Source organism: Zootoca vivipara, chromosome 3 (assembly GCF_963506605.1).
Source record: "Zootoca vivipara chromosome 3, rZooViv1.1, whole genome shotgun sequence".
NCBI lineage: Eukaryota > Metazoa > Chordata > Lepidosauria > Squamata > Lacertidae > Zootoca > Zootoca vivipara.
The window spans coordinates 3,286,325-3,300,943 of NC_083278.1; the positions used below are offsets into that span (position 1 = coordinate 3,286,325).

Below are 14,619 nucleotides of genomic sequence, written 5' to 3' on the forward strand. Positions count from 1 at the left end.
AAAACACGATCTGTCATATTTCTAAGAGAAATATATGTTGATTTTTCATTCTCTGGGGTTGTAAGTGTACCAGTAAGAAAGACATGCCAGTGCTTTTTCTGCTTATGCATTTTTTAAAAACAAATGTAAAATCTGGGAAAGATACAGCTACAGAAGGAATTTTTATTCCAGTATTCTTGGCCCAAAATGTTTTCATTTGCTTATATGCCTGCAGATCGAAACCAAATACAATAAATGCTGGTGTCCTTTTAAATAGTCTGGATGTTTACAGCAAGCATATAATTTTCCATCATTATGGACGCCAAGAAAAATAAGAAATCATGATAAAAAGAAAAGTTTAATCATACATTTCAGCAAGCATAGACGGAACATCAGAAATGTTTCTTCTTCTTTATTGTACATATTATTTTTAGTTCTTTAACATGCAGATTAGTTCCAGGAAAATGACATGGATTTTTTTAAAAAAAATACAACTCTGCCAGTTCGTACAGTAGAATACTGTATCAACCGTAACAATTCACAAGAATATCCAGTTTTGAAAACTGTCCAGTGATAAGGTTGGTATATATAATAAATCATTCTGTTAGTTGATTGTGAATGTGCTCTGTTTGCAATCTTTCTTGGTCCTTTGATTAAGTTTGCTGCAGCAACACTTGCCAATGGGTTGATATTGGAGAGTTTAAGTGAAACATTCAATGCACTTCCCATCCAAAATGATAACCACAACAGTTTTCATGTTCAGACCTCACCCCAAAATTTGTACTATGTACTGCTATAGTCTTCATGAAGACCACAGATTTACTGTATGAATGTACAGACAAATAGTGAACTCATGAATTCCATTTAGTTTGCTCTAACACACTTGCTGCTCAATATACATAGAGCTTAATACATTTCACTCAAAAAAATACTGAAAACACGAATGGGACATTTGAGGCAAAGTAAGCCTAGTAAGATCACAAGACAGAGAAACCAGCAGGAGAACACTTCAATCTCCCAGGACATTCGATACAAGATCTCAAAGTAGCTGTCTTATTACAAAAGAATTTCAGAAATAGACTGGAAAGAGAAGTTGCTGAATTGCAACTTATTACCAAACTTAAAACCATGGAGAGACCTGGTCTGAATAGAGACATTGGATTCTTATCTCATTATACATGGTCATTTTAGCCATCTCACCCCTTGCTTTTTCCTGTAAGATCAATTGCAGTTGTTAACAATCGTCAACAGGTTTACCACACCTATCAGTCAATCACCCATTCCCACCACCCTTCTGAGTAATACCCCTCCCCACCCTCTGACTATACATAAGGGTCTGGTGACTTCTGTTTCAGTGTATCTGAAGAAGTGTGCATGCACTTTTTTTTTGTTTCAACTATGGCAGACCAACACGGCTACCTACCTGTAACCTAGTAAGATTGATTGCTTTCAGCAATGTCATTCCTTAGGAAACCTTAAATCTTAATACTGATTTTTGAAGGTCACTGTGCCTTGGCCTTGTTTACCTCAAATGGAAAAGCCTACTATTTGACCCTTGCCATAGTCCTAGGCACTGCTTTTTCCAGGGGGGATGCAGGGGTACGCATACCCCTAAACATCTTGTGAATCTAAGTTTGGCCTCATTGACGGGCAGTATTTCAATATGAGTAGGAAAATGAGAGTACCCCTAAACATATATATTTTTAAGCAGAAAGGGCACACACCAAAGTGTCACTGGCACATCCTTTTTAGCTCTTTAACATGGAATGTGCATGGGAAGCACCAGATGTTCCATGGGCAATCTGCATTCCATAGCTTGATGAGAAGAGGAAGGCAGTCCCCACTGGAATACAGACTCACTAAAATCATTCTACTAGTTTGTACAAGCTTTCCCTCAACTGTCTGAAGAGCTTCTGTTATCTTATTCTTAGCAGTGACGCTAAGAATAGAAGCTTAGTCCCCCCCCTCTATTATTCTGTATTAAAACTGTATGCACATTTCACTCTTGCAACGGAAAATGTGTTCTAAAAGTGTGACAGAGTGATTATCTGCCTTCCGTGGAGTCCACTCCCTGTGTCTATGCATGACTCGCTATTCTGAGTGTGTGCCCTGATGGAAGGAGCCTCACCTTAGGGACACAATGGGCTGCCTTCTCTGATGGTGGAAAACTAGGCAGCATTTCCGCACCAGGAATAAATGCTTCAATTACACCTGATACAGGGCTGCACCGTAATTCCTTTCACCTAAGGACATCCATAGCGGGTGTGTGGTTTGGCAATAGCAGTTGTCTCACAGTTTGGAAATGACTGTTTTTCAAAAAACAAACAAGGTAAACCAGTATTATTATTCCATCACAGATGGAAGCTGAGATTGGTGAGTTCTTAGCTCAGCTTAAATGTCACAGCAAGGACTTCCTGGCTCACAGCTCATGGACTTAACTGCTACAGCATCCCAGTTTTCAATGGACACTGAATGCTTAATTACTAGGGGTTCCCCCCAAAAATACTTCAACTGACACCCCTAAAAAACTTTTCCTGGCAAGAAGGAAAGAAAAGAGAAAAGATCAGTTGTCATTTAATGGACAAAAAAATAAACCATATGCTGGTTTCTTTTTGCCCTGCTATGTAAAAGGATATATAGTGATGAACTAAAATTAACAAAAGGGATACTGCATTCTCATCCACTTACACAATAACCCAAACATCCTGCCATTAATTGCCTAAATGTTCCATTTAGAAAAGAAGAGTAACAATTGGCGGGGGCTGAAAAAAGAGACAGTCAGTCAGTTGATAGTCACAACAAACCAGCCCACTCACCAGTAGACACATGCTTGCTGGAGCTTTTATTTATTTACCCCCCCCCCTCCACGAAGGGTGTCATACGGGGAGGGGGAATCACCTTCATATAACATGGCATTTCCTGTTGCTGTAGCCACATCCATATTAGCAAGCAAGAAAAGTCATCCCATTTCTGCGGTAGGCGCTCTGTCAAAGAAAGAAAATCTGTAATGAATTATCACATCAACTTAAACAAGGAAAAGAGGCAGAGAGCAGAGTAAGGCTTTCTTCCTGTTTTGTAGACCATTCTGGCTGCAATCTAGCAGCAAGCATTAGAATGCTTCCACAATATTTCTGGTGAGGAAGCATTAAGCAACCACTTTTTCTATTAAAAGCTCAGTGTGGTTCACAAGTGGTTAGTGATACTATTCCAGGACACATGCAAAAATATGACATCCTGTTTTGTTAATTACCCAATACATGGGGGTCAAAACGACTATGATTGTAATTTTTCTGTCCTTTATAAATCCATGCAATCTCTACACTCCAGGAGACTCTCCTTGACAGAGACTTCATGGGGACTAATCCTAGTCTCCTAGATCCAAATCCACCCACCTTGGTTTTCATTTTTTTTTATTGTTCACACTCATAATAGATAAGCTGTATGCTGAAGACAGGTATATTTAAAGATTTCTACACCAGCTTTCAACAAGGGCCTCTAAGGCAGCTTACAAAATCAATTAAAAACAGACAAAAGCATCAACAATGGTTACAAAAAGTTGGATAAAAATAAAAAGAGCAGGACCTACAGATCAAAAAGTCATTTGATGCTAAAAGGTTGGGGGAATGGGACAGAATACCTGCTGCCTTCAAGCTAGCAAAAGAGTCAACTGGATTTGCTAGAAGAAGGAACTACACAATTTAAGCACCATCTCAAATTCGTTTGTGTCTACCCTTTCTGCAGGTAAAGGGACCCCTGACCGTTAGGTCCAACCACGGACAACTCTGGGGTTGTGGCGCTCATCTCGCTTTACTGGCCCAGGGATCCTGCATACAGCTTCCACATCATGTGGCCAGCATGACTAAGCTGCTTCTGGCGAACCAGAGCAGCACACAGAAACTCCGTTTACCTTCCTGCCAGAGCAGTACCTATTTATCTACTTGCACTTTGGCAGGAGCTGGGACCGAGCAACGGGAGCTCACCCCGTCGCGGGGATTTGAAGCGCCGACCTTCTGATAAAGGCAACACAAACAGAGATGATCATTTTAGTTGACAGACTGGCTCATTTGGTCCCTGACCTTTTGGGGGCTTTTCAGGTTAAAGCTATCAATTTGAATTGTGCTCAGAAACAATCTGGAAGGCAACGAAGGTCTGTGAGTCCCAGTTTACAACATTTTGGAGCAAGTGAAGTTTCAAAGCACTTTTTAGAGGCAGTCCCAACCAAAGACAACCAACACTACTGAGCCATTGATCTCTAAGGGCAGTGCAACACCAGCCAATACTGGTTGACTACCACTTCCATGTTAAACAGCCTGCCAACCAACAGTAGGACTTAGCTTCCATTTATGAGCCTCCATTCAATTCTTTACTGACTCTGCACACTGATTTAAAACATTCACCGATTGACCTGAACAGAATGAATGGGGCATATTGATGAATCTTTACCCCAGTGGCACATCTGCACAGCTTTTTGTAGATGTTGAATAACAAGGGACAAAACAGAGCTCTACAGAGTTTTTTAGCATAAATGCTGCTGGGAGGGTCCTCCCTCTCTGAGATGCATCTGCCTCTTCCAAGACAACCTGTCCATACACTTTTGAACACATGCTATCAGCCAAGAAAGACAAGGGCTGACCACTCTGGGAGTAGGTGGTATTTCTACTCACCTCTGGGAGTAGGTGGTATCTCTGTTCTCATCTCCAGACTGAAACAACTGGCCTGAGTCACTAATGATGAGGGGGGGATGGAATGGAAGGCTCAGGGTTGGTTGGTTGGTTTTTTTAAAATGTATTTATTTATTTGTATATTTATTTGTATATCACCCTTCAAAAATGTTTCAGGGCATTTACTGAAATATAACAATGTAACAAAATATAAAAGCACACAATCATAATCCAATGACAAAATAGCTATTGCGAAGCAGCTGGGATAATAAAATAAAGGTTTTTGCTGGTGCAAACTCAACATTGTGGGCACTAGGAAAGTCTCCTTGGGGTGAGAGAGCCAAAGGGCTTTGAATGTTGACTGTGAGTCCTGGAAGACCTGCTGCCTGCCTTGCTGGTTTTCTTCCACCTGGCCTGGGATGGCAGTGCCTGGACTGACTCCAGCTACAAAAGCTGAGGCTGCTGAACAGACTATTGGGCTGGGATGTTGTTTAGGAGGGACTGTTGGGGTTATTGGTCTCTACAGTCACAGCAGGCACTGTAACTCTCCAACCCCTGAAGGCACACTCTTCCATTGTCTCCTGAGACAGATGGGTGCCAACCAATAGGATTTGTTGTTGTTGCTGTTGTTGATATTCATTTTTTGTATCTTTTTAAACCAAACTGTGGGAGGCAGTGCAAGACAGGAGTGCCTGGCGTGCTATGGTCCATGGGGTCACGAAAAGTCGGTCACGACTAAACGACTAAACAACAACAAATCTTATTATATGTGCAGGGCACTTTCCCCATTATTTTCACTTTTAAAAACTGAAATTCTATGCACACTTACCTGGGAATAAGCCCTACAGAATTATGTTGTAAGTGTTAATTAATCACTACATGGCAAATAATATAAGCTTGAACACAAGAGCACTTTTTGAAGTAAAGACAATGTCATAAAAATTAAGAGCCGAGAATGAAATAGTCAAACATAGGCCAGACCTTAAATGACTAAAAGAGAGCCAATATACCACAAGAACCACAAGTCCAAAGATGTCATAGCTTTGCAGCCTGCCCAAGCTATTGGAGTTCACATTACGAATTTCATGCAAAATAATGTTTTTTCCTTCTTGACCTTGAAATTTAAACACTTTTATAACCACAGAAACAACTTTTAACAGTTTTATAACCACAGCAACAACCTTTAACACACAAATAAAACATTTAAAGCTACTGTGCAACCTATATTGAGATAAATGAACCTGAGAATAAACTTGGATTCAGATTAAAGTTAAACAGTTGAATTCTCCACAGTTTGGGGGATGAGATTTTGAGATTTTGGCAGCCACACAAACACAAGTTGGATTCAGGTCATGAAGAATCCAGTCTACCCTACACCCCCCCTTAAAATCACACACACAGCTTTATTGTGGTCCATAGACCCAAACACAGTACAACAATAGCATATATTAAGGTGTAACATCGGCCTTGCTAGCCAACAGAGGAGCTTTAGCCTGTACATATGAAGAAGAAGAAGAAGAAGAAGAGGAGGAGGAGGAGGAGGAGGAGGAGGAGGAGGAGGAGGAGGAGGAGGAGGAGAAGAAGAAGAAGAAGAGGAGGAGGAGGAGGAGGAGGAGGAGGAGGAGGAAGCACCCAACACTTCCTGCTCTGGCAAGCAAATACTTAACATGCTTGAAAGACAGCCTCAAATCCATTCTGTTTTACTGTGCATCTCAGTCAGTTACAGCTTCAGTAGTTGCAAATCACACATGTACTCAGCAACAATCAACTTTAGTACAAATGGAGTGACCTGGGTAGTGTGCAACCACCATTGCAGAAACAGATCACTTCTGGACTTTAAAGATGAGCAGGTGTGACAGAGAACACACAAGTGAGAAGAGGAGGAGGTCAAAGTCAAAGTCAACATTTGCTGGGATCTATTTCTTGCCTTCTCTCCTAATCAATGAGGTTTTATCAAGCAGTATATAAATTATATGAAATAAAATTTTATTAAATAAATAATATCCCCTTATCCATGCAAGCCTTATTCATGAGCCTACGCTGGCTTACAGTGGGGAGGGGCAGGCTTGCAAACCCCACCTCCAACAATTCTGCCCATGCAGGTCCTCTTCATTCATAAGGTAGCAAACACCTTCATAGCAGTAAAAGGAGGCTGGGCTTAACGTAGCTGGCTAGCAATAGCTGGTAGCAAATGTCAGGTCTGTGCAACTTGTGTCCCAGGTTGAGCCATGGCTGATGGCCCATCGGAGAACTGAAAAGCCTTTATCCACATGGTTGGTGGGCTACGTTCAGATTTCATATTTGCTTTCAATGTACATGGAAGCAGATCAAGTGCAAGTGAGCGTAGATTTGGGGGTCATCTCAAAGTGGATCTAACCTATTATATTCTGATAGCAAACATACCACTAGGATTGGGAATTAATATCAGAAGAGTCCACACAAGGGGGGTGTTACCTAATAGGGATATGCACAATCACAGAATACCTTCATCATACACACATTCATTTCTCTGTAACAATTAATGACATTCTCATTATTTGTTTATCTAAATGATCTACGTCACCCAGGGCCGGCTCTAGGGGTAGGCTGGGTGGCGCGGGGCGCAGGGTCGGCAGGGGGGCGCTGCACAGCGAAGCCGCGCGGAAACCTCGCTGCGCCCGCCCACCAGCCGCGGGAAGAAACGGGGCGGGGCAGGGGTGCTGGAGCGATCCGTGCACCAAGGCGCCCGACCCGCTTAAGACGGCCCTGACGTCACCCCACTGATATTGTATTAACGCTAAGGCAGGGGTAGGCAACCTAAGGCCCAGGGGCCGGATGCAGCCCAATCACCTTCTCAATCCAGCCTGTGGACGGTCCAGGAATCAGCGTGTTTCTACATGAGCAGAATGTGTGCTTTTATTTAAAATGCATCTCTGGGTTACTTGTGGGGCATAGGAATTTGTTCATCCCCCCCAAAAAAATATCCGGCCCACCACATGGTCTGAGGGACGGTGGACCAGGCCCCTGCTCAAAAAGGTTGCTGACCACTGCTCTAAGGCAAGCATAGCATAATTTTGCTTCCCTGTTGTTCTTCAATTCCCTTTTCTGTCACTGCATCAAAAAGCCTTTAACAAATTGCTGTTCCCACTTCCTGGGATTTGTCTGATATCATCATGAAGAAGAAAGAAAAGAAGGTGAAAGAATGATGGCATCTGCTCCAGTAAAAACTTGAGGTGTGGGAATAGTCCGTAAACGTTTGCCAAAAGAAGAAAGAAGAAAATTGGTATGGAGTGGATTATCATTGTAAGTTTCTCAAAGGCTACTGTAAACAATGGTGAGGGAAGCTTAAAAAAATGAAACTAAAACAATACTTGGCAGTAACTTTTGCAAAACAAACATACTTATGCAAAGTTCTTCCCATCACTGCCACAAACTTTAATAGACTTATTTTTTCAGAGTAAGAGAAGTTCTGGAAATAAAGTTAGGCTGGAAGCCTTAAGGCAGAGAAGCAGAGAAAGAACGCAAACTGTAAAGTTGGATTTTGTTTAAGGATCAGGGCAGAGCATAAAAAAATTAAGACCTCCCACAGAGCATTATTGAAGATTATTAGTACAGTATGTAATGGCCCGATTAGACCCTGCACTAAATAGGGCTGCATACAACAAGTTTCATTTAGCTTACAAACATTTATTTGGAGTTTTCTGCTCTGGCCAGGACCAGACAAATGAGTCTGTGTCCTAGATATTGTTATTCCTGACAGACTCTGTTGAGTATTTTAAGACAAATTGCTTGGAAGAGAAACAGTGTGGTTCAGAAAGCTGAGCTGGATGGGAGGGGGGGGGGGTGAAAGAGCCAGAAGATGATGGGATTTAATATTAACTACACTGCATTACTTGCTGTGTGGCCTCCAAAAGACCATTCACCCTTTATGGCGTTTCAGTTTCCCTGTCTTTAAAATAGGAATACTATTACTTCCCAAGAGTGTTTCAGTGGATTACAAGGCGAATGTTTGTTCAATGCTTTCAAAATATAGCATGTCGTATAATTATTATTTGCATTAGGCCAATTCTCCCCATTGTTTCTTATGGCTAGATACCAGGATTACTGAAGTGGATGTTGAAATAGGCAGCTACTGGACTACAGACAGGAGTGGAATTTTCATGTAACAACTGAAAAAAGTTTGGAGAAAAATAGATATTTTCCATTAGATGCTGCAGCTACTGGCTACTCAGGCAAAGATTCCTCTTTTTAATATTATGACAGGATAAACACCTATATATTGAAGCAAACACATGTAATTTCCTATCTCATGTATGTTCTGTGAAAGGTGTGCCCACATTATTGCATCTACTTCTGCATTTCCCCCTTCACACTTGATAAACCTTGTTTGTTGGGAAAATAACTCAGCCAGTACTAAGATTTCCTTGGGCTCCATGGCCCTCCCTTTGGTGGCCGTCTCTTTGGGTGTGTCTTGTTCTTTTACTGCCCCATGGGCTCAGTTTCCACTGAAGCTCATGTTCACCAGAGCAGTGGGAGGTAAGAGGAGTTAAGGTAATGCCCCAGGGGTTGCCAGTAGTGGCGGAGATGGGAAGAAATAAAAACCAAAAGAAATATACTATTTCAATCAAAGTCTAAAATTTGTAGAAGTGGTTTTGGTCTCAATATAGAAAAAATATTTATCCAAGAAACTCCTACTCGGGTGCGAACATCCTACTTCTAGTGGGATTTTGTTTGGCAAAGTCCTGGGCAAGAGTGGAAGCTAATACAGAACATGTCTATAAACAAATATATTTATTTAGCACATATTGACACATTTTCTGGAGTATTTCAGTGATTATGAAGTGTAAACTATTTCCTAGAGTGGTTTCCTTTTGTGATTCTGCTAATTTATTCAATCCACTCCATTCTTTATGCTGTGAGCGTTAGCGTTTTAGCCACCCTGGTTGAAATGTGTTGGAGGCACATATGTGCCCACATTCAAAATGGTCTTGTCATTTCTACTCCCAGAATAGAGGAAAGAGACTTTTACCCCACCCCTCACCACTGCAAGGTGTACATGTGCTGAAATGTGATCAGCTGTGATAGGATGCAAGAATAAAACATCAAACTCAGTAAGCATATGTTTTTTGCACACTTGATACTAGGAAGCACAATAAAGCAAAAACCATCAAGACAGTGCAGTCAACATACTGTCAAATACATTAATTTCCTAAATGAGCACTTCTGTTAATATAATAACAGAATGTGATGGATCCTAAGAACAAGGATTTAAAGAAGTATATTGCAGAACCAAATGAAAACCACATATTTCATGTATGTTTTGTAACATACGTCACTCTCAACCCTTCTACGAATCCTGCTGTCGTGAGCTGAAATATGAGGTCTTGGTGTGTTTCAGGACCAAAGAACAAAGCATCGCCACTACAACAGCACTGATCTCGGCCAAACTGCAGCTCCCTTTTTGCTTGTTGGCTTTTGATTGCAAAGCAGTTTGTGGTAACTCTTGAATGTCAAGCTCATATTTTTAGCCCTACAGTAGCTCTGAATTACCTTGGGTTTGTGGGTTTTAAAACAGACTTTTAACATTACTGATGTGGCATTTTGTTTTCAGTAATTGATATTAATTTTCAGGTTGCACTTCTGGTTTCAATCTGAGAAACTCTCAGAGGGCTGCAGCTGAAGGGTTCACAATAAAATGGTAAGAGATTGTTTGGAAAAGTTTTAACTGCCATAGACTCTCCCAGTTTTGCTTGCATTAAATTTTGCCCCTGCACAGTACAAAGCATTAGAGTCTGTCTGTCTGAAACAATTATTTTGGCATTTCTTTGAGTAGCCCATGTCTAGAATCTGGTGATAATCAACATTTCTGCAAGCTCAAGTTGATACATTGGACCTGTATTACACACTTTAAAGTGACTATGAAAACAGCAGTCATTTATTTACGAGGAGATCCTATGCCAACAGCAGATGCTTTCCAGAGCAAAACACCATTCTGCCACTCTCCATTGTTCTTACATGGTAGACTGTATCCAGAGATAGCATAACTAGTCACGACAGCAGCCTCTGCTAATATTGCACAGCTTAGGATTCACCAATTCTCCATAGCTTAGCAAGGAAGAAAATGTTCAGCATAGCCTTTTCCTTAGAGCCAAATCTTAAAAAAATAAAAATTTATAAATTACAAGCTGTGCTCCTAAACAAACTGAAATGGCAAAAAAAAGATTGGGGGTCTTTTTTGAGAATGTGTATGTAGACATGGATTTTGAACCTGAACATGTTATATTTAAGGTGATCTTTTAGAACCAGGGTGAGCTCAAGAGCCAGAAAACAACAACACTTTTCCAGATAATTTACAAGACCCTGGGAGAAAGTTGCTAAAAATGTTATCTGAATGTTAAAAGACATGACCAGTTCTACTACGGACAGTGTAGAATTCCTATTACACTTAACTTCACATAGTTATTAATATGATTAAGACAAGAAGTTCCTAGGACTGAGATAAATTCCAGAATATATGTGTGTATAATACTAGCAGACATTATTAAAACATTCTAAGACAAAACATGACACATTTGTTTTTGCTGCATACAATGGTCTTCCAAACAGCACTGGGCATGCTGATGTCAGACACACATGCTCCTCAAGGCCCACTGCCAAAATTTGTGGGTGCCCAGCCCCCTCATTGGGAATTTTGTGGGTGCTTGAGCACCCAGGGCCCCTAGGGCCTGGCGCCTAAGATGAGCATTGGGTTCTTCAGTCCTCCCCCCTTCGCCTCCTCTATGATTCTTTCTTTACTCTTTTGGTATTAGAGTCTTACAAAGTCAGTGCACTAAGTGAGAAGACCATCCTTCCTGAATCCCAAAATGGTTTTCGGCCTTCTAGGGGGACAATGGACACCACCGCTTGACAGCTTCAAGAAAAATGCAGAGAGCAAAACCAACCCCTGTTTATGGTGTTTATTGACCTGACTAAGGCTTTCGACACTGTAAATCGTAATGCCCTGTGGACTGTCCTTCTGCAAATTGGCTGCCCAGATGAATTTGTAAACATCATTCGGCTCCTCCATTATAATATGACAGCAACAATCACAGATAACAATGGCTCTCAAAGTGAACCATTCACAGTGGGATCAGGTGTTAAACAGGGTTGTGTTATTGCCCCAACTCTATTCATTATTTTCATTGCCATTATCATACACTTTGTCGAAGGGAAACTCCCCACTGCAGTAGAAATCATATATTGAACAGATCTGAGCAGGCTGAAAGCAAAAAATAAGGTTACCGTAACTTCCGTCATAGAGCTTCAGTATGCTGATGACAACGTAGTGTGAGCATGCTCAGAGGATGACCTCCAAACCATCCTAAATATCTTTGCAGAAGCTTACGAAAAGCTTGGCCTATCACTCAACATCCCAAAAACCAAAGTGCTGCACCAACAAGTACAAAATAACCCCTCTTCAGTGCCACAAATCCAACTCAGTGGTGTAACGTTGGAAAATGCTGATCACTTCTCCTACCTAGGCAGTTGCCTTTCCACAAGGGATTGATGCCGAAATTCAGCATCGCCTGAGCTCTGCGAGTGCGGCTTTCTCCCGATTGAAGTGCAGAGTGTTTGAGGACCGGGACATCAAACCAAAATGCTTGTTTACAAAGCTATTGTACTACCAACCTTACTATATGCTTGTGAAACATGGACCACTTATAAATGCCATCTCCAACTCCTCGAAAGATTCCATCAACCGTGTCTCCGAAAATTTTTACACATCACTTGGGAAGACAGGCGAACTAATATCAGTGTACTGGAAGAAGCATGTTCACCAGTGTTGAAGCAATGATTCTTCAACATCAACTTCGTTGGACTGGTCATGTTGTGCGGATGCCTGATAATCGCCTTCCAAAGCAACTACTCTATTCCGAACTTAAAAATGGAAAGTGTAATGCTGATGGTCAACAAAAGAGGTTTAAAGACTGGCTCAAGGCAAATCTTAAAAAGTGTAGTATAAACACTGACAACTGGGAAACACTGGCCTGCAAGCGCTCCAACTGGAGAACAGCCTTTACCAAAGGTGTCATGGGCTTTGAAGACACTCAATCTCAGGACGCAAGGGAGAAACGTGCTAAGAGGAAGGCACACTTGGCAAATCCACACAGTGATCAACTCCCACCTGGAAACCAATGTCCCTACTGTGGAAGGATGTGTGGATCCAGAATTGGCCTCCACAGTCACTTACGGACCCATTCTATAAAAAGGGCAACAGAAGGGACCCAGTGAATTACAGGCCGATCAGCTTACTAAGTGTGACTAGTAAACTTTATGCAAAGCACCTCTTAAACAAGTTTACAGAATGGCTAGAGAAGGAAGATATTCTGGCAATAGAACAAGTGGGCTTCAGACCCAGCAGGTCCATGATAGATCATAGCCTAACGTTACAACACCTCATAGACAAGTATAAATCACGAGGGCAGGCCTCATTATACTCTGCCTTCGTAGACCTAAAAGCAGCCTTTGACAGTTTCCAGAACTAGACTCTGGGACAGACTACAGGGTACCACAATAGATAGACAGCTTCTGCTACTAATTCAGGCACTGCACGCAAACACGGCCCTTAGAGTCAGGTGTAGCCGCCTAGGACACCTAACAGACCCCATTAAAGCCTTCAAGGGAATCAGGCAAGGGAGCCTGTTGGCCCCTCTACTATATTTTATTTAAATAACCTAGTAGCCGCACTAACTGACTTAGAACTCCATCCACTGAAACTCACAAACCGACATATTTTGGTCCTGTTATATGCCGATGATGCGGTAATTCTATCTAGAACCCCTATTGGACTCAAAAGGGCACTAATAAAGCTTGCTGTATACTGTGAAACTGAATGTCTCAAAATCAACTATTAAAAAACCAAGATACTAGCCTTTGGGGAAAAGCCTAAGCTTAGAAGCTGGGAACTTCAAGGCCACAAATTAGAACAAGTCACAAATTATAAATATCTTGGAATGGTGGTACAGGCCTCAGGAACCAACAAACTTCACTTAAATTCTATCGTGAGCTCTGCAGAAAAAAACCGTAAACTGCAGCTTTAGAGCCCAAGGGGGCTTTTTGTCCCCGTGGCCCTCAAATGCTGACACAGGTACTTTATGGAGCCTTTCTGGATCCGCCTTCCTCTACCTTCTCCCCCCTGGAGCGCGTTCAATCCAAATTTCTTAGAGCTCTCCTACAAGTCCCCAGGTGTGTTTCAAACACATGGCTTAGACTAGAAATGGGGATGATGAGAGTAGAGGCTTTCATTTGCCTAACATCAATCTACAAATGGCTGACATCGAATCTGCTCCCTCGAGAAATAGCCCCCATTGATCCTCTGTGACCAGTTCCAGTCTGGGAGTGGGCCAAGCAAATGCCACGGTCAGACAAAGAATCATAGACACCAAGAGACAACAGGACTGCTCAAGATGCCCCGAGTATAAAATTGGAGAAACAGAGAGATATAGCCATTTCGGCAGCTTACCTCTTCTTTCTCTTAGCCAAAAATGCAAGAAGGGCTTTTACACTCACCAGAAGCTTGGCTCTGCCCTCGCTGGTCCTGGAAGGATCCTACAAAAAAGTCCCATACGCTCAAGGCCTCTGCACCTGTTCATTGGGGGAAACAGGAAGCCCAGAGCACCTGTTTTTCAGAAGAGGCACATAGTGAGAACACTGATTCCATGCTGGTGAGGCTAGGTGACCTCCTGGAAAAGCAAAAATTTGACCTGCTCCTGTTAGGCAAAGATCAGAAGACGATCCAGATGGTCGCCAGATTCTGTGTTCAGATCCGCAGGCATAGACCTTCCCCTGATCCAAACTAGTTCATTAGAAAATCCCTAAACTTGGTTCTGCGAGCGACCCAGGGTAAGTTCTCTGCGACTGCTTATCTTAAAGTTTTTAAGTATCTAGATGCTTATTGCATGTATACACCTTAATTTTACCGTTGCTCAATGTTTTATATGTATGTTTTGTCCTCAGGGAT

The 14,619-nt window shown here is 41.9% G+C and overlaps 1 protein-coding gene across 4 annotated transcripts in view; it reads right to left on the reverse strand.

The window, feature by feature from the left end:
- Positions 1–318: 318 nt before the first annotated feature.
- The window catches only part of SUPT3H (SPT3 homolog, SAGA and STAGA complex component), a 267,603-nt gene continuing 253,302 nt past the window's right edge, over positions 319–14,619 (reverse strand). For all 4 annotated transcript variants that reach the window (XM_035110313.2, XM_060272337.1, XM_035110311.2 and 1 more), the window contains one exon: positions 319–2,963. In XM_035110313.2, coding sequence (XP_034966204.2) covers positions 2,922–2,963 — 42 coding nt within the window. In that variant the 3' untranslated portion in view covers positions 319–2,921. The remainder of the gene's footprint in view (positions 2,964–14,619) is intronic.